Raw genomic sequence first — 26,890 nt, 5'->3', positions numbered from 1 at the left:
GACAGACAACAAAACCACTTCATTTTATTCTGGAGAAATACACATCCATTAGAGTATTAAATCCAATGATGGTATATCTGTGATTTTTTAAAAAAAAATAAGAAAGTAAAGAGTGCTTGGGTAGGTCAGTCGGTTGAGCCTCCAACTCTTGATTTCCATTCAGGTCATGATCTTAGAGTCGTGAAATCCCGCCCCACGCCGAGCTCCATGCTGGGCGTGGAGCCTGCTTAAGATTCTCTCTCTCCCTCACCCTCTGCCTACCACCTGCCCCCCTCGTGCTCACATGCTCTCTCTCTTTCTTTAAAGGAAAAAAAATAAAAATAAACTAAAAGCTAGGCTCCAAATCAAGTAATAATAAACATCTTTTTTTTGCATTTTTCCACACCAATGTAACAGCATAGTACACATTTTATTATCTATTCTAGAGAGAGATGTACTAGTAAAGTGTGGGCAAAGTATGATATATTGTAGACTACATTCTGAATTCCTGATTATAAAAAGGTTCAACAAATACAGAAATTTAAAAAGTATTTTAATGTTCAGTGGTAGAAGTGTCAAGTAATTATCAAGTTGGGTATGTTCTCTTTCTGGGTCCTACCCTGCTCCTGGTCAATGTACTCAATGGGACCTGCCTTCCCATGTGACTCTAGAGTGACCCTTTCAGGTGTCTCCTAGTTCAGGCTTAAGCAGAATATCTCCCGGTAATATTTGTATCAACTTGGAGACCACAGATGATGGCTTTCTTCCCTCTTCCCTACTCCACTTATATCCAGGGAGCCCTAACCTGCAGAGTCCTGGGCTCTGTGGTCATTTCCCCAAGCCAGGCCTTCTCACTGAGTGTCACTGTGTGTGCTTTTTTGTGTCCTTGGTTAGCTGCTGCCCCACCCTCAACATGCTCTTTCTCTACAAAGATTAAGTAGGGCTGAGTGAGGGGAGCCTCGGCTGCCACTATGGAAAGACTGCCAGCACTTCAACCTCAGCTTGGAGGCCATCACATTTTTCAGAAATGTCACATTTTATATTTTCCAGTTGATGGATCTAAGCATTTAAAAGAATGCTGCCTTTTGAATTTCTTCAGACTAATTTGCAATTAACTATTCAAACACAACTCACATACATACTTGAATCCTGCAACAATGAGATCTCTGTCTAGTGTATACAACTGAGCACATACTGAAAATTTTTAAAAATGTCCCAAATGACATAAAGGCTGACGCCCTTTGTGTTCCAATGTAGCCCAGGTCTTGCTTAGAAAGGATGCAGGTTCTCCTTGTCTAACCCTCTTGTGCATCAAAAAGCAGCTTTGTTTCACCTCGCTGGGGTGAGCTCATGGCCAAATCTGAATGGCGATTCTGGAGTAAGGGAGGAGCCCCTATCTCACCACATTCAACATATCTGAGGTTGTGGCACTCACATGCTGAGGACTTGAGTCTTTTAGAGTATTTTTGGAGACAGCACTTAATAAGGCACTTGAGAACCAAAAAGCTCAGTTCAATGAAATTCAACATAATGCACAGGCATGAGGTAATAACCAAGAAGAGTATGAAGATCGTTTTCTCGGTGGGTTTGGATATGAAGCAGTCCACAGTGTTGGGACAAGGCTTCAAATCACACTTCATAAGGTAGGGAACACTAAAGCCGTCATATAGTTTGTAAAATAAAGCCAGGAAGCCAATTTCAAAACCAGTTTTAACAATAAGGCTGATAAGGTAAGTGTACCACAGGCCCCCATCCATCATACCTGGGCTGACATAGAGTTTCTTTCTGTGCCTTTTCTCTCTACCCTCACGATAGGCTACATGTAGAACCACCAGAAGTGAAGGCGTGGAGACCATGACCAGTTGTAAGGCCCAAAGTCTGACCTGGGAGATGGGGAAGAAGTGATCAAAACACACATTTTCACAACCAGGCTGTTTAACGTTGCACTCAAACTCTTTCTGCTCATTTTTCCACACATGCTCTGCTGCCACCATGTAGACCAGCAAACGGAAGATGAACACAACAGTGAGCCAAATCCGCCCAATCCCGGTTGAGTATTTGTTTACTCCAGTTAGAAGGTCCCTGAGGAACATCCAACTCATGACTTGGGTTCAAAAGAAGGTAAGATTCTGCAAAAGAAAACAATTTCATCATGATTCACTTATTTTTATTTCATTGATCATTTCCACTGTCTTACTTGATTACGGGATTGTGGAAGATAAACTCAAATTTCAACTCTGGATGTTGAGTACTCACTTTCAAACAAGGAGATGATACAATTGGTCCACAGATGTAATTTATCTCATGCCCAATTTAATTTGGAATTTGGTTGGTGATCCCACACACACTATCCCATTTTCAAACAAATTCTTCAGTTTATTGCTTCTCTCTAAGGATGGATGGGTTCTGTTACTGATCTAGAAAAAATTAGATATGAATCCCAAGGTGACTTTGGTACCTTGAGATAGCCCTCACATACCCACTTCTTGAAGTTGTAATCTCTACTCACTTTTTCTACTTTGTCAGTGCCCCTCCCCAATCCCTAAAGGTTATTCATTGCACCTACCTCCCTTTGTGTCTCATATCCCATACCAACAGCTGAGCTCACCTACATTCTGACAGTGATAAGTGAGGCTCTCCAATATGAACTCCAAACTCATGTTTCCTCACCCCTCCAGACTTACATCCATGCCCAACTTAACCTGTTCCACCCAGTTTAGAGGGAGGAGTCAGTCTCATATTGCCCCAAAATGATCATTCCGGCTCTACAGCCCATTCTTGATCTATCCATTTTCCCTGGTTCTATATTCTGTATCTCCAACCCTCACCATTTTATTCATCTCAGCATATAAGTGTACTTAAATGTTATCCATTTTTAATGGGAGAAATCTGCATAGCTTATCTCTCTGACAAACCCCCTATCTTCCTTTATCCCTTATTTCTACTTCCTCAGTTATTATTTACTCTTCAACTCACTGAGTCTAGTTTTTTCTGCTCACCATTGCACACTAAAATTAGCACTGTCACTCAACTATCAAATCTTCTGGATGCTCTGGATCTCATTTAATTTTTCTATGATACTGTTGCCTGCTCTTGTGTTCTTGAAACTCTTTCAGCCTTGACATCCGTATTACTCTCTCTTCTCTTTCTATTGTTCTGATCCTCTTGATTGTACCATCTTAGGTTTCTTTGTCTAGTTCTTAAAAGCTCTGTCCTCTGTTCTTTTCTCACTCCATATTCTCTCCCTAGAAAATCTCATTCATTCCCATGGATTCAACTGCTGCTTTCCGATTCCTGACTCTCAGATCTTCAGCTTCTCCCCAGATTTCCATATCTCACTGCCTCTTGGTTATCATTTAAATATGTCACAGGCATCTCAAACTTATATCTACAGCTGAATTTATTATCTGTCCTCCCCTTTGATTTTCTTGCTTAATGGCATCACCAGTGCCCAAGCACCCAAGTTGGATATCTCATATTCATCCTGGACTCCTTTCTCGTGACTCTTTAATTGCTCACCAAATTCTTCTGATTCCTCCTAAATATCTCTCAAATTCCCCTCCAGGTCACTGCTGAAATATCTCTCACCTATACATCCTTCCCACAGCTTTCTATTTCCAGTCTCATCATCTCTTCCCCTCTCCTCCTAGTATGTCCTTGATGTTGCTTAATTATCTTGCAACTCTTTCCATCATTTTGCTCTTTAACATATAAAAGCTGATAGGACAAAAAATCCAGTCAAGAAATGGGCAGAAAACATGAACAGACATTTCTCCAAAGAAGACATACAGATGGCCAACAGATACATGAAAAAATGTTCAACATCACTCACCATCAAATCAAAACCACAATGAGATACCACCTCACATAGGCCAGAATGGCTAAAATTAACAAGTCAGGAAACAACAGATGTTGGCAAAGGATTCAGAGAAAGGGGAACCCTCTTACACTGTAGGTGGGAATCCAAACTGGTACAGCCACTCTGGAAAACAATATGGAGGTTCCTCAAAGAGTTAAAAATAAAACTGCCCTATGACCCAGCAATTGCATTAGTAAGTATTTATCCAATGGATACAAAAATAGTGATTCAAAGGGGCACATGCACCCCAATGTTTATAGAAGCAATGTCCACAATAGACAAACTATGGAAAGAACCCAGATGTCCATAGACAGACGAATGGATAAAGAAGACTTGGCATATATAAAAAATGGAATACTACTCAGCCATAAAAGGATGAAATCTTGCCATTTGCAACAACGTGGATGGAACTAGAGGGTATTATGCTAAGTGAAATAAGTCAGTCAGAGAAAGGCAAACACCATATGATTTCACTCTTGTGGAATTTAAGAAACAAAACATGAACATGGGGGGAAGGAAGGAAAAATAAGATAAAAACAGGGAGGCAAACCATGAGAAACTCCTAACTATAGGAAACAAACAGGGTTGCTGGAGGGGAGGTGGTTGGGGGTTGGGGCAACTGGGTGATGGGTATTGAGGAGGGCATTTGATGTAATAAACACTGCGTGCTCTGATGCAACTGATGAATCATTAAGTTCTACCCCTGAAACTAATAATATACTATATGTTAACTAAATTGAATTTAAATTAAAAAATAGTTTTAAAAAAGTTGATAGGATGCTAGAGAGCCTTCTTTTTCATTTCAGTGATGTTGTCTTTCTGGCTTCTATTTTGTCTTATAATTGAATTCTGTGGTTTAGCCCCCAATTTGTTTGTTGGGCTCATTATATACTCAGCACTCTGTTCAGTGCTTTCGAGTTGGGTCTCTCACAACTACCCTGGGAAGTGGAATTTCTGTTTTTTGGTTTGGTTTGTTTGTTTATGGTGGTGGATGTTTTGTTCTTTCACATGAGAAAGCAGATTCTAAAAAATGAAGCCACTTTCCCACGTTTACAAAATAAGATGCAGAACAATGTTCAAATCGAATTTCCATCACTCTAAAACAGAGCTTCTCAACAGGGGCACTATTAAATTTGGGGCTGGATAAATCTTTGTTGGAGCAGCTGCCCTGTGCATTGTAGGTTGTTTAGCAGTACTCCTGGCCTCTACGAACTAGATGCAGTAGTACCACCTCCTGCCCCCATTTCAGACAACCAAAAATGTAGTCCAGACATTTCCAAATGTGCCCTGTGGAGATGAGGCAAAATCTCTCCAAGTAAAAATCACTTCTCTTAACTTTCTGCTTTCATCAGAAGATGTGGACCAGAGCTCCAGGTCTGCCACAAATATTCTTTGTGATTTCTCAGGTGAAATCCTTGCCATTTCATGTCTTGTTTTCTATTACAAAATTATTACTTTTTGCTTTATAACTCAGCTGAAAGAGTATCATGGAAATGATGGTGTGAGGGGAATGAGGAGGTTCAGAAAATTGGGATATTGTTATAGCAGCACACCTGTTGGAGCATGTCACATTACCTCTTACAGAGGGAACAATATGTAATAAGCCCACACACTAGAGCCCTGAGGAAATACGAAGGTTAAGAGATGTTTTCAGACAAAACAAAGATACATGTACACAGTGCTCTATTCAGCAGGGAATAAATACTTCAATGTCCTTGGGTTTTCAGAACACAAACAAAATTGTATTAAATAAAAAGGGTTCTCAAATCCACCTGAAAGGTTAATGTCTCTATGAATTATTAAAACAAAGTCCCAAAGATTAAAAAGGGAAAACAAAAAGGATTATGTTTTCCTATAACATGTGTCATTGGGCATTTGTCCATATTATTCAAAAGGATATTTATGTAATATTACAAAACATTTGAAAGTACCCTGTTGGGCGTTTTAGAGAAGGAAGGAAGGCAAGAATAGGTTCAGACTTTTTTGCTAAAAGGAAAGCAGTAAAAAAGCAACTGGTGTTTGAGTAGAATTGGAAGACTGATACCATCAAATGTGACAGGATTATGAATTTCATTTGACTGATAGATGTCTATCCTATTTTGAAGTTCTTTGCTGATGGAAAGGTAATGGCTTTTCTCAGGAGAGAGAGGTTTTCTAATGTTAGTTCAATTTTAACAAAGGTGGTTTAGCATAATGGATAAGAGCCTGGGCACAGTGTTGGACTCCTTGGGTTCAAGTCCAAGTTCACCTCTGATGATAATAGAACCAGCCACGTGGGGCTTAAAACAGAGTCTGACACATGGTAGGTGATCCACAAGCATTATTATTATCATCATCATTATTATTTTGCCATTAAAAGCCTTTCCTTGATGTCAAATTGGAAGTCTTTCCAATTGTAAGTTAAGTATATTTTTTTCTCTAGGTTTTTTCCTATGAAGGTCGATAAATTAAGAATCTCCATTTAATAGTCCTTTAAGCATTTGAAAGCAGTCATTATTGGTTTGAAGTCATTAGCTCATCACTCAAAATTCTTAGAAGAACACAAAGAACACTCATATCTCTTAATAATAATTCAGATTGTCTCTTTATTTTTAATAAAGGTCTTTAATTTATCCCTTTTCTTAAGCCACTAAGGATAACTACCAATTTTTTAAATTTTTTTAAAATTTTATTTATTTATTTGAGAGAGAGACAGAGAGAGAGAGAACGCGAGCAGGGTGAGGGGCAGAGGGAGAAGCAGACTCCCCACTGAGCAGGGAGCCCAATGCGGGGCTCGATTCCAGGACTCCAGGATCATGACCCAAGCCGAAGGCAGACGCCGAACCGACTGACCACCCAGGTGCCCGATAACTACCAATTTTTGAATAGTTTCTACTTGCCAATTCTAATGTACTAATTCTCCTATGACTTTCTCTTTTCTTGTAAGAACTAGCAGTTAACGGCACAGGAATTTAGTTTGGAAAATTCAATTAATCAAATATTCTCAGAAAGTAAAATATTCAATATTGCCAATATCAGGAATAATTTTGGGGAGTTGCAAATTTTCCCCAATCATTTGATCTGAGTTAAAAGTGGAGGTGAGAAGGTGCTGGGTCAATCAGATTTCCATATGGAAAAAAATGAAGTTGGATCCCTACTTTACACCATTTAAAAACTTAACTCAAAATGGATCAAAGACCTAAATAAAAGAGCCAAAACCATAAAATTCTTAGAAGAACACAAAGGGGTAAATCTTTATGACCTTGAGTTTGGTAATGGATTCTTGGGTATGATACTGAAAGCATGAGCAACAAAAAAGAAAAAATAAATTGAACTTCATCAAAATTAAAAACCATTGTTCATCAAAGGACGTTATTAGGAAAGCAAAAAGACAACCCACAAAGTGAGAAAAAATATTTGTAAGTAATGTATCTGGTAAGGTTTTAATATCCAGAATACGTAAGGAACTACTAAAACTCAACAACAAAAGAAAATTCAAAAATGGGCAAAATGTTTGAATAGACATATCTCCAAAAAAGACATACAAATGGCCAGTCCATACATGAAAAGATGCTTAACATCATTAGTCTTAGGAAAGTGAAAATCAAAGCTACAATGAGATATTGCTTCACATTTACTAGGATGAGTACAGTTTTTAAAATATAAAATAAAGGGGCGCCTGGGTGGCACAGTTGGGTAAGCATCCAACTCGATTTTGGCTCAGGTCATGATATCAGGGTTGTGAGATCAAGCCCCACATTGGGCTCTGTGCTGGGCATGGAGCCTGCTTAAGATTCTCCCTCTCCCTCTGCCCCTCCCTGCTGCACTTTCTCTCTCTCTCTCTTTCTCACTCTCTCTCTCTCCCTTAAAAAAAAGAATTGTGACAAGTATATGCTCTGGGTGCTGGGATATAAGAGTGAGCTAGATAGAGAAGGGCCTTTCTCTCGTAGAGCTTATATTCTAAGGAGGGAGAGAAACAATAAACAAGAAAGAAAGAAATGCATAATATCAGATAATGATGAAGACTGTGAGGAAGCACAAGCAGAATGATGTAATTTTGATGGGACCAGGAGAGCCTCTTTGGACTGGGTGGCCATGGAGACCTCTCTGATGAGGTGGCCTTTGGATGGAGCCCCAAGAGGCAAGAAGTCAACTACATGAAGCTATGAAGAAGAACGTCCTAGGAAAATGGAATGGTTGGACAGAATGAATTTATGTGTTTGAGAAACAGAAGGAAGGTCCACATGACTGGACCTCAGTGAGTAATGGGTGGATGGTCTGAGATGAGGCTGGAAAAGGAGGTCCAGCCAGGTCACAGAGAGCCTTAGAGGTCACAGTGGGCTGTTCTGTGCTATGTCATTATAGACAAGTTCACTCTTTTGAGGGCTCAGTTTCCCTCTCTATGAAAGAGGGATACTAATATTCTCCAAGCTGACTTCATGATGTTTGTTGTGATCATAAGTCAAGATGAAATATAAGAATTTCATAAAGCACGCAGACACACACACAGAAAAGAAAAGAACAGAAAAGAAAAGAAAAGAAGCATAATCAGACCAAATTACGTAACTCAGAATTTGGAGACAAATACCTCCTTTGAGTGTGAAATGACTAAAAACCATTAAGGGAAAGAATTAGTAATTCATAGAAGAAAACCATCCCAAAAAGATCATCTGTCCTATATTCCTGAGATAACCTGGAAAATACTAGAATGTTAGTAGATAAAAGGGTGTAAAATTATGTAAGACCTTAAACGTCAAAGTGAGAATTGGAAACTTAGCAACCAGAGGGCACCTAAGTAAAGTGGATAGTAAACGAAGAAACAAGTTAATCAACCATGTGGGCCTGTGACTGGCATAATGACATGGCAACAAAGTTAACAGAAGAGTAGAGCCCTGTATGAATGCTAGGTGAACAGAAACTACATAGACCTTCTCAATGTCTACATAGTTCTATATACGGGGAAAAGATTATAATGTACAGATATAAAATACTCCATCACTCTCTTCTTCAGCCAAGGATTTTGGATTTTCTAGGACAACCCTATTGCAAACATACTGATGTCAGAACTAATGAGAACATGTACAAGTTTTAGGTTGAGAAAATGAGTTACAATAACCATACAATATAAGCAAAGATAGTTAATACATCTGACTTTTCTACATCCTGGATTAAATCTCATCACAATCATTTGATTCTCATTCCTCCAATTTACCAGGCAATAATTTTCTTGCTGAGGAGATTCCCTAAACTGTGTGAGGATATTCTCCTGAGATTACATACAAGAGTTCCAGTCCCAGGAGAGGCACCTTCTAAATCACTCTCTTCTGGGTTTGGTTAATGAGTCCCTTAGAGCTGACTCACCTTGGGGTGAATCACACCCGAGTTTCTGAGCCTTTGGTACTGAGCACCAGCCCACCTGTCCTTCACTTATTGCAAGATGAGCCTTTGCTATCCAGCAACTTCTCCCACACCAAACTTCACTTCCAGTGTGGTTCAGCCATCCGCAAGCAAGTGCCTTCTCTGTGCTCTGAATGGGCACAAAAACAATGCCAGGAGGCAGAGTTCTGCTCTGAAATGATCAAAAAGAGCTATTTGAAACTTGTGTTTGAGGGGCACTGGATTTCCAATTTCCTTGCAGACCACCAGTGACAAGTCCTGAAAAAGGCGTCAGCGTCCATACCCAGCTCCTTTCACGTCTCAATAATAACGGTGCCTGCCCTTGGGTAGTGCCTGAGCATTTCCGAAGTGTCTCGCGGCACCTCATGCAACCCCCACCTCCATCCTCTGAAGTAGGTAAGGTCGGTGGTATGACCTCCAACGTAGTGAGGAAGAAAGGGAAACTCAGAGAAGGAAAGGGTTTGTGCAAGACTCCCCCAAATCAGTAGAAAACCCAGCAGCAGAACCCAGATCCTGAATAATTGGTCTCCAGCTCCCTGCAGTGTGCTAGGTTTTCTGGTTCATTAATAACTCTGTGCTACCTCGTACACAAATTATTTAACCTCTAAAGAATAGAGTTTCCTCTCAAGGGTCTCTTTCCACCACCTGCTGACACTTGCAAATTCCATAAAACCCCCTGACTGAATACAAGCATTTTCATTTTTAGCAATAGCCTGTTTGGAAAATCCCTAAACCAAGGTGTTTCTCAACCCAGGATCTATGACCCCTGAGGGTCTGTCATTAGATTCTCAAGGGTTTATGAGAAGTTTATGTGTGTGTATTTTATTTTTATGATCTTAAACAAACAAAACAATGCTGGATGACTCGCTCATAACCAAGGACTGCCACAGGATTTCAGTACTCATATTTACCAGCATTTGGCAAACTACACAGGCTTCAGGCCAAATCCAATTGGCCACCTGTTTTGTAAATAAAGTTTTGTTGGGACACAGCCCTGCCCTTTCGTTTACTGTTGTCCATAGCTGTTTTGATGCTAAAATAGCAGAGTTGACTGGTTGCAACAGAGATAGTACGGCCCTCAAAGCCTAAACTATTTACTATCTGGCCTTTGCAAAGGCCATTTGCAGACCTCTGATATTTATATTGTCTTCGAAATCATATTGGAACCAAGTTGCAGAACTTTAATTATCTGGGCTTCTGAGAAACAACACATGATGGGTCCTGCTCAACAGAAAGCTACATAAAGGGGATGCCTGGGTGGCTCAGGCGGTTAAGCATCTGCCTTGGGCTCCGGTCATGATCCCAATCAAGTCCCGCATCAGGCTCTCTGCTCAGGGGGGAGCCTGCTTCTCCCTCTGCCTGCAGCTCCCCCTGCTTGTGCTCTCTCTCCCTGTCTCTCCGACAAATAAATAAAATCTTAAAAAAAAAAAAAAAAAAGCTATATGAAGGCACATGGACAGGGCAGCATGAATGAAGCCTGCTGGTGGTTTGAATGGAGACAAGTGGTGGAAGAACAAGCCATAACCCAACCCACAGTGGGACAGTAGGACCAACTTCAAATAATCTGGGCTTCTGCAGTCAGTACCTTATTCTCTTAATGAGTAGTAATTTAATTTCAGCCAAACCGTATCTTTTGCCCGCTAAACTTTAATTAATTTTAATTTTATTGGTTTTGTGATGTTTGATTTTTCTTTTGTAAACATAGTTGCATAAGAGCTGTAAGTCTAAGGATTAGCCTGTGGATGTAAAATTATCTCACATCTAATTTTAGGTTTCATACATATAAATAATGGTATACTAAAAAAATAAATTGTCAACACTGGGGGTCCATGAACAATACTGAGTAGAACAGTACCGACACAGGCTGACATATACATATATATATATACAACTCTTGCCTGGTATTTTAATGTCCTGTATGAAGAAAGGCATTGCCATTTTTATTTTTTATTTTTTTATTTTAAAATATTTTCTAAAGATGTACTTATTTATTTGAGAGAGAGTGTGCATGAGCAGTGGTTGGGGGTAGAAAGAGAGGGAGAGAGAATCCCAAGCGGACTTCCCGCTGAGCACAGAGCCCGTTGCAGGGCTTGATCCCAGGACCCTGAGATTTGGTCCTGAGACCAAATCAAGATTTGGATGCTACGGGGCACCTGGGTGGCTCAGATGGTTAAGCATCTGCCTTCAGCTCAGGTCATGATCCCAGGGTGCTGGGATTGAGCCCCATGCCAGGCTCCCTGCTCAGCAGAGTCTGCTTCTCCCTCTGCCTCTCCCTCTGGTTGTGCTCTGTCTCTCTTTCAAATAAATAAATAAAATCTTTAAAAAAAAAAAAAGATTCGGGCGCTTAACTGACTGAGCCACCCAGGTGCCCCAAGGCATTGCCATTTTTTAGAGATTCCCCTCTTAGGAACAGTGCAAAGTTTGTCCTAAAGCCACACAGAAGGAGCCAAATGGTCCTGGGCTGTTCCTCCACTCATTGACATTCTGTGCTCTGGCCAGGCGTTGCAACTTGGCCACAGCCGCAAAGTCCTCGGGTCCATCACACATTCCACATGGGCAACTTTCCTGAGGAAGCTTATCCAGAAGGGGCATCTGTGATGCAGCACAAGACTGGATAGCAGGACATCTAGCTTGTAATAATTAGGATCACTTCTCTCACCAAAACTTTTTGGAAAGAGGTAATGACTACCTAATTACAAGAAATGCCATCTTCCCATTAAATAAACAAATCCTATCATAAGAGAAATAAGCTTAACTTACCTCTTGACACAGATGTGGAGATTAAGAAGAGAGCCAGTCAGTTGCTCATTTGATTAAAAAAAAAAAATCATGAGCTGATTATATTATTTCCCTGAGAGGAAACTAGTGCTTTAAGCTCGGGCAAATGGAGTCTAGTGGTTTCCAAGGGAGCATAAGCCAAACAGGTGTAACCTGATCATTTGTTTTGGCTCATAACTTAGATGAGAACTCTTGGGTCTCTGCTGTTTACAATATATGTTAAAAGAGAATTGAAACTGGAAAAACTAACTCAAAGCCATTCACATACACACAGTTCACTGAATATCTCTTTTTATAAAACCTTGTCATCATCTACACAAAGAAGCTGGAACAATGAGAAGGTGTTTCATCTCTTTAAAGGATTTTCCAAGATTATTTATCAGAACCTATCTACCAAAAACAATAGGCAAAAGAACAATTTAAGTCAATGTATCTTTGATGAACTTACTTTAACTTCGTATCATATACGCTATTCTTAGAAATTCAGAAAGTAAGAAGACATAGTAAAAATCACTCTCACAAAACCAGGAAGCATCAATAACAGACATTTTGTATGTACATAACAAACAGATGTGAAAGGGAGGGAGAGAGGGAGAAGCGGGGATGGGCGGGGGGTAGGGGGAGAGAAAGTACTTTATCTTTTTATTCCTAGGTATGAATTCAGCTAAAATTAAAGATATGTGGAAATAAAAATGAAATCATTTTTCTCTTAGAATAAGAATAGCTTACAAATAGAATTTCATTGTTGGAAATGATATTGGATGTCATGAAATTTAATGCCTTCATTTTAAAGATGAGAAAACAGAACCACAGAGCATAGCGGGCCTCAGGTCCCAGAGCCAGGATAGAAAGTCTTTGTACTGAGACACCTTCTGCCAGGAGCAGTTGGATTGAGGTAGTTCGTTTTTAGGATGACCTTCAGGGAAGACATACTGAATCCTTGAGCATTAATAATTCAGAGGATCCTAGCCTTCTAATAATGTTAGCACTAACCCAAACAAAGGTAGAATTTGACAGTTTTCTAGACAAAGGTCCCTGTCCTCAAGGATCTTGCAGCACCTTACACAGAAGCCAGGGGAGGGAGAAATTGCCGGAGGCAGTGGGCTATCAGGAAATGCTCTATAGAAGAGGTGGGACATGGGTTGAATCTTTATGGAATGAGAAATAGGAACATGGGTGTGTTCTGGACAAAGTGTCTCTGCTGAACCCTACACCTTCTCAGTTACACTCATGACCCTTGCTATGCTTTTGACAAAGAGATTTAATTCTTCCATCACCATTTTTCATTTGGAAGAAACAGTCATAATAAAAACTGCAAAAAGAGTGCTGTATTGTAGTAGAAATAACAGCATCTATAAGTCAGAAAGCTAAGGGTGGGGAGAAATAAGAGAAGGCAGAACTAGAAAAAGAACGGAATAAATTCTGTAAACCTTGTTCTCCTTCTTCTTTAAGATTTGGATTTCGATAGCTTTCTCTTCAGTGTGAGACTCTGGCCCCTGTGAAATGTCAGCAAGAGCAGAGCCCAGAGCAAAGGCTATATATGCCAGAGCCTTCAAATGTCCAGTGTGTCCCCCTGGATGAACTGCATAAGGGTGGGGGCTCAGGAAGGCCTATCTTGGTGATCACTCTGTTAAGAAAGACCACAAAGGTGTGTTGAGTGCAGACACCATATGAGAAGAACATGACCAAGGTTCTGATTGTTACCATCACAGCTGGCTGCAGTGATGGCAAAATAAACACTACTATACATTGGGGACCATCACACACAGATCACTGTGCTCTGAACTTAACCTTTATTGTGTCTCAGCATGTCTCTTCCAAGGGAGGTTAGGAGTCTTTTCTGCTCAGTTTAGACACAGTTGGAGCACTGTGTTTTGTTCTGGTCTCAGTAGGACCTTTGACAAACTCGAGTAGGTCTAGAAGACTGACCAGGGTGGAGAGGGTGTCTCTAAACATGCATAAAAAGGATTGGAGCAACTGGAGGTGTTTAGCCTGGAAAGACAAGGTCCCAGGGAGTTACTTATCAGAATTTGATGCTAATTCTGTCAATTTCAAGATTTTTTTTTGCAATAGTAGAGATCCCGTAGACTCTGAGTTCAGACGAACCAGGGTTGGAAACTTGAAGCTATTTCCTACTTAACTCTGTGGCTTTGCCCAAGATGTTTGAGTTCTCTGAGCCTCCGTTTCCTCATCTGCAAAATAGAAAGGAATTCCCTATTTCAGGGTTCTTATGAAGGTTAAACGAAATAATAACTGCTCAATAAACTGTAACCACCATTATCCTTGTCTACTGAAAGCAGCATTGACCTTGGATTGTGAAATTTCCTGTCAAAAAAAAAAAAAATGGCACCAGAAATGAGAGACATATGCATGGACTTGACAAACCACAAAAGTTACCTTTTGTGTTGGGGGGAACTTGCCTGCACATCTCAGAGCAATTGGTTTTCAGTACCATTTGTGAACCCAAGACACCTTCGTGAAGGAAGAAGTAATTCCCAGTTACACCAGAAGCTTGTAGATTTGTAGCATTGGGATAAGTCCAGGGACACAGTAAATATTACTTAATAATGATTGATGTCTGTGATATCAAGTGCTTCTGAGGTTTCATGTTCTGGTAAGAGTGGTTTGAGGGGCTCTCTGCCTTCCACTGCTGTGTCTTCTGGTGCCATAAGTGATTGATTCCTCTTCTGACTGATGTAGGAAAGGATCAAGGGAAAATGCTTCATTGGTATAGAATACCTGAGGGATATAGAAAAGGTCACATTTTAGCACCATTTCTATATCTAAAATGAGTTTTTAACATTTTTAGAATGAAAATGTGAGCATTGTCTCCTTGATTTTAACCTCTCTTTAATTAGCTCTTTCTGGACCCAGTGGTATGACGAGCTTGCCCCATATCGCAGCTGGCTGCCAGCAGAACCACGGTGCTGGCCCCATCCAGATACCATGTCTCTTCCCAGGTCATTGAGAGGGCTCACATTTTCAATACTTGCACTTAAAGCATCAAATACTTTCTACCCACTTTCCACATCCAAGAAATGTTTGCAATATTGTTTTGCTAAGAAAAAGAAACTCACATAAATAAAAAAATAAAAATAAAATAAAATAAAATAAAAAAGAAACTCACGTATTACCTATCATGAGTGTAACCACCACTCTTTCAAAACTTTCAGGGCTCGAAGTTGATAGATGCATGTGACTCTGGCTCTAGTTAATTCTTCTCATTGTTAGGTCAAGAGATAAAAGGCCATATTTTACCTATGAGCATTTTGTGCACCTTTACTTAAGAAAACAAGTGCACAGTATTGGAAAACATTTAGATTCAACTGATATGTTCACAGTATATACAATATAACAGTTATTACACCTGTGTGACAGATAAGCCTAAATTTTTATCTCTCTTCCTTATTATTTTAATTTGCTTTAAAAGAAATAATATGAATTGTTTTGTGTGCATATAGATGTTATTGCAGATATTGGAGATTAAACAACAAATTTTATCTCTTCTCCACCAACTTTTGCCAAATAAAAAGTTCTTAATTTAATCACTTGCATGCCTTCTCCAAGATTATTATTTTAATAGTTAAAGTAAATTTTATTTATTTGACAGAGAGAGAGAGAGAGAGAGCACAAGCAGGGGGGAGCAGCAGGCTCCCCGCTGAGCAGGGAGCCCGATGCGGGGCTCAATCCCAGGACCCTGGGACCATGACCTGAGCCAAAGGCAGCCGCTTAACCAACTGAGCCACCCAGGCGCCCCCTTAATAGTTAAATTTTAGATGGAGACATAAATATAGGCAATAAAATCCCATTTTGTATAGAAAATATATATAACTCTGTAAATGTAGCCTGGAGATTAATAATGTGAAACATATATACATAAGTAAGGATCTCCTATTCCAGGATGGTTGGAATAGATTGGACTCATTGCAACTATAACTTCATTTTGTGCTTGGGAATTATTGGCTCTGATTATCTAGCAATAATGTGAAATTATTGGGTAATAGTGCCCAACATATAACAGGCATTTGATAAATGTTACTGCAATTTAAGATTGAAAGGGCGAAGTAATGAATAATAGCTGATAAAGTAATTTGAGATTCATGTTTGAAAAAGGATCACAATATGTGAAAAGTAGTAGCATTATTTCTTCAGGCCATTGGCTAGTCCAATGGGGTAGAAGGGCAAAAGTATTAATACTTAACACACATAATTATGGAAGATGAAATAATTAGGTCAAATGCTTCTTCCAGTGCTTGACTAAACTAAAAAAAAAAACAAAACAAAACACGAAAAAGTACCTTAAACATCTCTTTTTGTAATTCAGATGAAAAGCACACACTTCAAATCCCATTCAGGACTTAAGGTCTATGGATTGCACCACTCTGTATGTCGCCATAACATACAGTTCAGCAGATGGTGTTCTGTAAACACGGGCATAACATAGCCATCCGTTCTTCTAAGTTTTAATGCCCAAGGATGCTTATATTTTGCTTCTTGTGGTGTAATCAACACAGCTAACTTTGCACACAGCCTTCATATGGTTGTACATAGAATTAAGACAATGGCACCCAGAGCCAACACTTTGTAGCCACACCCTGAATCCCAGACACTTCAACATCTTTAGCTTATTGGAAAAGTGGAGAAGTAAACCCAGTGTATTACATAGTCTTCCATCAGACATTTTAGAGAAAGAAGAAGGATTAAAGACTATTCCAGTGGGTTTGGGGGGAAATGGGGAATAGAGGGAGGCAGGGTTTTATTCACTCTAGTCTTCTGTAAGGACAATGTATTTCAGAATACTCTCATCACTCTTTGTCCTCTGAGAACTTTGAGAGTGAGAAAGAAGAGAGGTGGGGGCAGTATATTTGACTAGACATTTAGAGAGAGAGAAGGGGAATATGGAGAGCAATTATTGTTCTCTTACTCCTTCCCTCAGAAAGCCCTACTGAAATGAGACAGGGGATATGGTTTGATGTGGTACTGAATCTCCCCAAGACCATGTGTATGAAATTATATAAAGGGCAAGGACTGAGCTTTCCTTTCTTTGTCTATGATTATTCCAGAGTCCACATTCTTTATTTTTTTTAATTTCAGCTGTTTTATCTTTATCTTTTTTTTTAAATTGAAGTATAAATAGCATACATTGTTATATTAGTTTCAGGTGCACAATATAATGATTCAACAACTCTATACATTACTTAGTGCTCATCATGGTAAGTGTACTCTTAATTCCCTTTATCTATTTCACCCATCCTCCTACCCACCTTCCCTCTGGCAACCACTTGTTTGTTCTCTATATTTAAGAGTCTGGGTTTTTGTTTGTCTCTTTTCTCTTTGTTCATTTGTTTTGTTTCTTAAGTTCCACGTATGAGTGAAATCATATAATATCTGTCTTTCTCTGATTAACTTATTTCATTTAGAATTATACCCTCTAGGTCCACCCATGTTGTTGCAAATGGCAAGATTTCATTCTTTTTATGTCTGAGTAATATTCCATTGTGTGTGTATGTGTGCGTGTGCGTGCGTGTGTGTGTGTGTGTGTGTACCATCTCTTCTTTATCCGTCTATCTGTTGATGGACACTTGGGTTCCTTCCATGTCCTGGCTATTGTAAATAATGTTGCAATAAACATAGAGGTGCATATCTTTTCAAATTATTGTTTTCATTTTCTTTGGGTAAATACCCAGTAGTGGAATTATTGGATCATATGGTAATTCTATTTTTAATTTTTTTGAGGAACTACCCTACTGTTTTCCAAGTGGCTGTATCAGTTTGCATTCCCAGCAACAGTGCACTAAGTTTCCTTTTTCCCAGAGTCCACATTCTAAATAAGCTACCCTGTGGGGGTGATTAAATAAATAATATTTAAATACAAGGTAGATTTACTCCGAAGCTAACAAAGCCCCTCCTCACCAGCATAGCTCCCTCCAAGGCCCTGGAAATGGCCCCAGTAACATGTTTTCATAGGCATATGTTTCTATAAAATCTGCACATTTAAGATGTATTAACTGATAAGATAATCAATTGAGACTGCTGTCTCCTCCTACTACTACAATATCTCCTTTGTTGCACTTCCCCTCCTATCAGGGTTTGGAGTGGCTGTGGATATTCTGAGGATCTAGCTAAGGAATGTTGTTTTAGACTTCATTTTGGTTTAGTGAAATATATCTGTGTAGTTCCCATTCACTTTTGTTTAGAGTTAGTTGTTACAAAGTGTTCTGGCGTAGGGATGGTTTTCAAGAATCATCCTATTGCCCATTGTGCCCACTCACCCATTGCTGTAGCCAAAGGTACAGAGATTGTGGTCTCATTGCAATCTGAATATGTCCTGTAAAACCCAGGACCAGAAGGATTTGGGTTATGGAAGAGAAATGAAGTTTGAAATAGATCAGGGCAGATTTTGGTCTGGAAAATTCTTCTAAATATGAAGAAACCTCATGAAGGCTTTCCCGCAAATTGGCAATAATCTCCAATGTATATGCTATTAGTAGAAAGTAATCAGAAAAATAGTTTTCTAAATTATCAATAATAAAAAGCAAATTTTGAACAACTATGCCAGAGAATGATTGGATTGTCTCTGTGTATTATCTGGAGAAAACTGAAGTTATTATCATAGGGAGAGGCAACAGAAGAGTATGCAGACAATAAAGTTTCCTTAAGGAGCTCAGTCTAGTGGAAGACAGAGACATTCCCAGGCTTACACACACGATTACAGTGTAATGAGAGATAAGCACTGAGTCAATGATGTTCCTTTTTTTTTTTAATGGAACTTAATCTTTTTTTTTTTTAAGATTTTATTTATTTATTCTTGAGAGACAGAGAGAGAGAGAGAGGCAGAGGGAGAAGCAGGCTCCCAAGGAGCAGGGAGCCCGATGCGGGACTCGATTCCAGGACGCTGGGATCATGACCTGAGCCGAAGGCAGATGCTTAAGCATCTGAGCCACCCAGGCGCCCAATGATGTTCCTTATTCCTACTGGACAGGCAAGGTTAAGGACTTAAGAATTTTGTGGGGACAGTTCAACTGACCCTTGAATGCAGGGCCATTTTTTCTGTTTATTTATTTTTCTTATAAAGATTCTCCAGAGAAGAGGTGGCCATGGACAAGGGGAGGAGATAAAAAGTGTCTGTACAACGTTGTCACCAGAATTAAAGGTTCTGATCAATTCCAACCAAGGAAATGCAGGTACTGAGAGTCAAAGACAGAATCAAAAGAAATAGCAGGAGACTCTTCCTTTCAACTATGGCAGATTAATTTGTAGCAAATCGTCCATCTAGTTGAGAACAGCTGGAAAGCTGAATTCAATACAAAAACAAAACAGACGAAATTGTCTGAAGGCATCAGAGAATCACCAACGTAACTACGACTTAAGGAGCCAAGATCCCTTAAAGAAAGGACACTCACTGAGGTAAGTCAATATTCAACTTCTCTGTTTCCCTTGACCAGGTAGTGATATGGAAGCAGCACAGACCAGGAGAAAGAGAACTGTAAAGAAAGTTTTATGAGACTGAGAAGCTAACCAGAGCTACTGGCATCTCATAGTTATAGGGAGTTAAAATTGGTCTTCAGGGTTTGCCAAGATATAGAGGTCCTGGTGCGGACTCCCAGACTTTCAGTAAGGAAACAAGAAATAGACAAGGCTTTTAAAAGGCTGGGACTCAACTCTGAATCAGATCAATTCCTTATTAGATGAAGATAATAGGATCCTGTTTTAACGGAGTCTCAGAAGCTTAAAAAAAAACAACCTCTTTGGGGCGCCTGGGTGGCTCAGTCATTAAGCGTCTGCCTTCGGCTCGGGTCATGATCCCGGGGTCCTGGGATCGAGCCCCGCATCGGGCTCCCTGCTCTGCGGGAAGCCTGCTTCTCCCTCTCCCAGTCCCCCTGCTTGTGTTCCTGCTCTCGCTGTCTCTCTCTGTCAAATAAATTAATTAAATTAAATTTAAAAAAAGAAGACATGGGGTGCCTGGGTGGCTCAGTCGTTAAGTGTCTGCCTTTGGCTCAGGTCATGATCCCAGGGTCCTGGGATCGAGCCCCGCATCAGGCTCCCTGCTCCGCGGGGAGCCTGCTTCTCCCTCTCCCACTCCCCCTGCTTGTGTTCCTGCTCTCGCTGTCTCTCTCTCTGTCAAATAAATAAATAAAATCTTTAAAAAAAAAAAAAAAAAAACACCTCTCTGGAGGATTTGCAAAACCTTGTCTTTGTAAGTAGAGAGGGCATAAGGCTGCATGTGTGCCTTAAGGAAACATGCCTATACACACATTGTGTGTTATGTAAATGGAGCCAAGGCTTCTCCTTGGGTAAAGATTTTAGTGTTGTGATGAGGTAAAGGTCGTCATGGGCCATTCTAGAGGTCACGCCCTGGTCCATCTGCACAGGTGAGAGTCAGAGGTTTAGCTCACACAGATCTGGCTGGTCTGGGCTGGCTGGGAGGTCTTGTCAGGACAATCGCTATTGCTCATGGGTGGTTTTGCTTTCCATTTGCCTGAGTTAAGAGATAAACTGGAAGCAAGAGCTTAAGGAAAAATATGGGACAAAGATCAATGAGTACAAGCAGCTGGGCATTAAAGGTCAAGTCGTAGGGTCTAGCTGGTGACAGTAGTGTCTCTAAAAGGGGACATTCGGGAAGAGTCTTTGTAGGTTTGGGGATTCTGAACTCAGGTTTATGGCAGGTCTTTCATGGTAGGGAACTGTTTGGGACTGGGTGAAGTTCATGACACAGTATTTTAGGATTGTTGGTCATAGCAAGGTTACAGTCTGGAGATGAGTTTTATGAAGAGCAAACTATCGTCCTGATAAGTGAGTTGTTTACCCAGATAAGAAAACTATTTGCGTATAAGAATTGGTTTGCAAAGTCAACCTGATGTAAACACTGAAGCATTTTATTGATCTGCTATTGTGTCTCTTTTGAGGCAAGAATTCCCTGGGGCTTAAAGGCAGTAATTTGACATAGGTGGTCTCAGCCATCAGTCCCATCAGTTAAGTTTATGTTGGTGCAGGTAATCTCAATTCTTAAGACAGTGGAATACTCTAACAATGGAAATGAAAAACTGGTAAATGCATCAATATGAATAATTTTAAAACGTAAAGTTTAAAAAATTAATATGGTGATAGAAATCAAAATAGCACTTAACAGAGGGGAGAGATAGTAACTGAGAGGAAGTATAATGGGATTCTGGGATGCTGGTGATAGTCCTAGTTCCTATTTTGGGTAGTGGTTACTTGAGGGTGTTCAGTCTGAAAATCCATCAAGTTGTACACTTAGGACTTATGTGCTTTTCTGTTTATGTTATGCTTCAATTAAACAAAATGATTACTTAAAAAATAGAGGTGGGCAAAGGAAAGGCCTAAATTCTAGTATCAGTTTATATCTTAAATGATTGTAATTAAAAATAAATGCAACAACAATATTAAAGAAAATTTGAACAAAAGGAAGTAATTCCTCAAAATTACAAAATCCTGTTACCCTGTTTGACTTGATTCACCCAGTTTCCATTATTCTGTGACTGTGTCATTTTGCCTCCCTCCATCAGGCATTTATGGGCTAATGCTTTCTTTCCTTGCTTGCTTTTTCAAATTGTATTGATCAAAACTCTACCTCTTGCAAAACCAAAAACAAGCGTAAAATATATTTATGAGACATGGCTGGAAGACATTCTTGGTTGCTTGGAGCGAGTGGTAGAGGTTTATTGATCTAAAACAAAAAGAGAGTGAGCATCTTGCTCAGAATAGAAAACCCGGACTCTTGTTAACATATGAGACGCTCCTCTTCTGGAGATTTTAATCTTTTTACTGTGGATTTTTAACGACTGCTATCATTAATGAAGAAAAGCACTTAGCTTGTCAGCAGGTTACCTTAATTCAGCACATCTGCAGCTTTCTTGTAAATACAAACACTTAACTGTAATCCACAAATAACCCTGCCTTGTGCATCATCTGTTGTAGAACACCTTCCAAATGACTTGAGGAAAGCTCCCAAGTGTTTTAGAAGGAAAGAAGGAAGAGGAAAAGAAAAAAAAGAGAGGGAGAAAATCAAGGAAAATAGAAGACAAGGGAATCTTTATTACTTGTTTGAATTTAAAGAGACCTTTCATTGTTGTTTATGGCATTGCAGGACATCCTATAGAACTATTACAGTAAAGGCCTTTATTATATTTTATGCATCTGAAAGAAGACTTCAACTATACCTCCATTTTGACCTCAGTCTGTACTTTCTAAGTGATTAAGTTCTTTCCAGCTCATGTCTTAGTTCAGGCAAAAGACCCAGTGGGCAAAGCATGCCCTGATGGAAACTAAAACTACCCCTCAAGCAATAAGGACTGCTCAGAGCCAGCAAGACCCCGCCCATGACAATGATCCATCTGACCGTCACTGCCCACTGACCTTTGTCCCACATTTTCCTCATACAAACCTGCAAGTATTTTCAGCACTTTGGAGACAGTCTTAGAAACACTAGTCTGATGTCTTCCTGGTGTCAGCCTCACTGAAATTAATTCCTTTCTTGTTTCACTACCACTCATTTCTCTGCTTTTTGATTTTGTTAGTGGCCAGTGGCTGAACCTGGTCTGTGTGGGACCCCCGGAGCCAGGTGCTCTTGCAACCCAGTGCCCTGGCTACACACCCAACTAACTCAATTATTTGCTTTATGTTCTAAAAGGATGGGGGTAAAAATAATTAGAAGGGAGTCTCTAAATTTCCTAACATCTCTGTATTTTTCAAGTCTTAGGGAGGACCTTCTCATGATTAAGTATCATTGCACCCAAATAAAATTGTCCCACTCAGTTTTATTTTCACTGATCATAATCCATACTGACCTATGATAAATACCAACTATACTTAAATCTCCATCATCTGAAATGGTTGCTTTGTGTGCTTTGCTAAGTCTGATCTATTGGGTCAGATATTTAAATATTCAGAGGAATTTCTTAAGTTAGAATGTCACACATCCCTGTCCCCAAAGTAGAAACTGATGCAGGCAGAGTGGATCAGAGGACTCGGGGGCAGGGGAGGGGGCGCAGGACCAGCCAAGACAGTCCTTGGCTTCACTCAGATAGAAATCAAAGGTGAGCTGCAGAAAGTGGAAGAAGTTTGTTGGGTAGTACGAGTGACAGAGAATAGCAAACAGAGTGTTGGGGAGACTCAGAAAGACTCTATGTCTAAGACCCTCCCTCTTTTCTGGAAATTGGGTTTGTGCAAGGGTGGAAGATTAAGAAGCATAGTTTGAAGGGTTGTGTTTTTATTCAGTGATGGGAGCAGGTTGACAAAGGAATAAAGGATCTATGCCTCAGTATCTAGAGAGAAGTTGTTTCTGTAGCCCTTGGTGCTATTAAAGACTGAATCAACTGGCACCTGCCGACCTACCCTGGCAGCTCTACTCTCCTCCACTAGGGCTCCCTTTCACAATATCTCACTCCCACCCTCATTCTCATGGTCCATAGGCCCAAAGTAATGCTTTGGTTGGCTTTGCTTCCTCATTATATCTCCTCCTGAACATCTCCCTAGTTCACTCAGCACTGCTTCAGCGGGTATTTCCAGAGATTTTCAATGTGTCTGGAAATATAGCTATGAGCAAAACATGGAGCCTTCATGGAGCTTTCATGGAGTGTTTGTGCCTTCATGGAACTTGCATCCTAATGGAGAAGAAAGACAACAAAGAAATAAACTTTGTGATGTCAGGTAATTTTTTTTAAGATTTGTTTATTTATTTTAGAGGGAGAGAGTGAGTGAGCATGGGGAGGGACAGAGGGCAGAGGGAGAGAGAGAGAGAGAATACCAAGCAGACTCCCTGCCCAGCACGGAGCCCGACACAGGGCTCAATCCAACGATCCCCAAATCACAACCTGAGCCTAAACCAAGAGCTGGATGCTCAACAGACTGAGCCATCCAGGTACCCCATGATATACTGTCTTTTAAAGTCCCTTGGGGGGCGCCTGGGTGGCTCAGTCGTTAAGCATCTGCCTTCGGCTCAGGTCATGATCCCATGGTCTTGGGATCGAGCCCCACATCGGGCTCCCTGCTTGGTGGGAGCCTGCTTCTCCCTCTCCCACTCCCCCTGCTTGTGTTCCCTCTCTCACTGTGTCTCTCTCTGTCAAATTAAAAATATAAATAAATAAATAAAGTCCGTTGGGATTCTCTCATGTGCATTTGGCACCAGCCCACCTATCTCTTCCATTCTGGCCATCTCCTGTCATTAGCCATGATAGGAAGAAGGTCTCTCTTTACCACCATGTGAGAATATGGCAGCAGCACCACTCAGTGGAAAAGCTCTGTTCTATGGTCCCTGCTGGCTGCTGTATTTCAGGAGCACACTCCTTGCCCCAGCTGTGCATAACTTGGACTGGAAAGCAGGTCCACCTGTTGAGAGGACATCTGCTGATTTTGTCTTCCTAGCACCTCTATGCCATCCCAACCCCCAGGCAACTGCTCCTCCACAACTATAATAACATGACTTGACTCAGGCCTGACCAGCCATGGCACCCCTTCCTCCAGTCCACAGCAATTTGTCCTGAAAAAGGGCACATGACCCAAAGGTCATGAAGGCTAATTAGAGCACTTCTATAAGATTTGATATATGAATGATTAGAAAAGCTCCCTTTCTAGCTGGATGTACTTCAACATGGTAGGTGCCTAAAACTGCCAGCAGGTATGTATCCAATATATGGAATAAGTGTATCTAAGAGGTGAGACAAGGGCGCCTTGTTGATGTATTTGGATGTCCCATAACTCAATGTTCCCAAAACCAATTCTCTCCTTGTACTTATCATTACATGACCTAATACAGATCTTTTTGCACTTGAGCTAGTTTCAGTGATTTGCAACTGAAATAACAGTTGTATGCTGAGTCTCCCAGGATCCTATATCAAAAAAATCCTCCCTTCTGCTTCTACCATGTCTCTAGGGGGTCAGATCTTGTTTCTTACTGGCCACGGAACAAGTAACCCTGCTCTTTCCATTTCTTCTCTATCTAGGAGCTGATGCACAAATCTCATCCTTCCCACTTAATCAAGAAAGACAATCTTCTTACCTATTACCTCCTACATATTGACACCAGAGTTTTTAGATGGGTGGGGGCAGGGTTTGCTGGCTCCTTGTGATCAGTCTTTGCAGGGGCTCAAGATTATCCTGCTAGACTTCTGGCTTATAAAATAAACGAAATAAATGTAGCCTCTTAGCCTTACCTGAGAATCCAAAAAGGGGAATCTTTCTTCTGGATAGGTATGATTCTTCTCCAAGAGTCAGCTTCCAGGAAGATAATTTTTACACATCAAGTATGGCTGAGCTGTGGGTGTGATGTCTCCTCTGATTAACCTTATGGAATAAGGAGTGAGGCAAAGGGCAAGGACAGGAAAGGGCATCCCCGCAGGAAATGTTGAGCAGAAGAGTGACATGATTAGACTTGTATTTTAGAAAGAAGGCCAATAGTTTGGAGGGGAGTTTGGCTGATGGCAAAGAAGCCTGTGCATTAATCTATTCTCTTCTTAATCATCTCAACTCCCTTAGCTTCCAAGGCAATCCTGTCCTGTTTTTCTTCACACCATTCTGACCATCCTTTCTCAAACCCTTTCCTGATCTCCTCTTGGTCTGCTCACTCTTGCACTGTTGATGTTCCCAGTGTCTTGTGGCCCACCGTTCTTTCTCTGCTTCCTCTCCTTACATGTTCACATCCACTCTCATGGTTTTACCTATTCTGTATTTGATGATTCTTAAATCTTTATCTCCCTTCCCCCCGAACTTCAGACACATATACCCAACACCCATATCAGCCTGTCATTGGTCACAGGCAACCCCTGAAGCACTGGATGAGACAGTTTCCTGAAGCCATGGGAATGCCCAGCTGGAGGGAGCAGCTGGAGGGAGTCAGCAGCAGATCTTCCATGTTGCCCCAAAGAGGGGGATTCTGGGCAGAGCACCACGGGCTCCACTACATCCTCCTAGTTTCCTTTTTCCCCTTACCTTCTACCTCTTCTACCCCAACCCAAAACAATCACTAGTCGTACCAGTTTTGCCCGCTAATATTACCAAAATCCATCCCATATTCTCTATACTTCTTATTACTGTCCTAATCCAGGCCTTCATTCCCTCTCTCCTGGAATACTGCATTGCCTTTTTAATGCGTTCTCTGCCCTTTAGCCCACCTTGTTCTCAGAGAAATCTATGTGAAACATACATTTGATCATGTAGCTCCGGGTTTAAATGGCTTCAGTAACTTCCCACGACCTTCAGAATACTTTACCAGTCCCTTACCATGGATGTGAGCCCTCCTGGACTGGCCCCTATCTGTTTTTCCAATCTCATTTCTTCCCATTTTCCATTTTATTATTCACTCTCTGGTGAATACGTAACACACCCCATCACATTGTATGGTTTCATGCTTCGAAGACTGTGTTCATTCTGTTTCCCCTGCCTTGAAACGTCCTTTCTAATTTCCTTGCCTTAGTTAATGCTTCTGATTCTCTCAGCTCATCAGCCCTTCCAGGCCGAGCTACATACCATTCTCTGTGCTTCCAAAGAAACCTGTGCACATCATTATGTTATCACTTATCACATTATATTGAGATGCTTCCTTCACTCAATTAAAAAAAATTGGAATAAAAATGTTTTTAATTTTTATTTTTTAAGGTGCTTTGAGATTATGAGATTTTAGAAAAATTAATATTGAATAAATCATTATTTTTTCTAGTATTTGGAAATGTGATAAAAATAAATATAAGATGACCTGACATGGAAAGTATCAAAACCAGTTTTGCTAAAAATATTATATGGAAGAAATAATATCAGTTCCCCATTCTCAATTTTTTTAACTCATTTATGTTTCCTACCATTTGATAGATTTCATTTCCTTCCCATAGCAGATATTCCTATGATGCTAGACCACAATATAGTTTTTACAAATAGCAAACATTT

The 26,890-nt window shown here is 40.4% G+C and overlaps 1 protein-coding gene across 1 annotated transcript; it reads right to left on the bottom strand.

The window, feature by feature from the left end:
- Window positions 1–1,274: 1,274 nt before the first annotated feature.
- Window positions 1,275–2,081, bottom strand: GJB7 (gap junction protein beta 7). Its single transcript, XM_021693594.1, has one exon. The coding sequence runs from the start codon at window positions 2,079–2,081 to the stop codon at window positions 1,275–1,277; it is 807 nt and encodes a 268-aa protein (XP_021549269.1).
- Between the last annotated feature and the right edge of the window lie 24,809 nt (window positions 2,082–26,890).

The sequence above is a fragment of the Neomonachus schauinslandi genome, chromosome 8 (assembly GCF_002201575.2).
Source record: "Neomonachus schauinslandi chromosome 8, ASM220157v2, whole genome shotgun sequence".
Classification (NCBI taxonomy): Eukaryota; Metazoa; Chordata; class Mammalia; order Carnivora; family Phocidae; genus Neomonachus; species Neomonachus schauinslandi.
The sequence above is the reverse complement of the archived record's forward strand: the minus strand, read 5'-3'. Positions and strand labels throughout refer to the sequence as shown.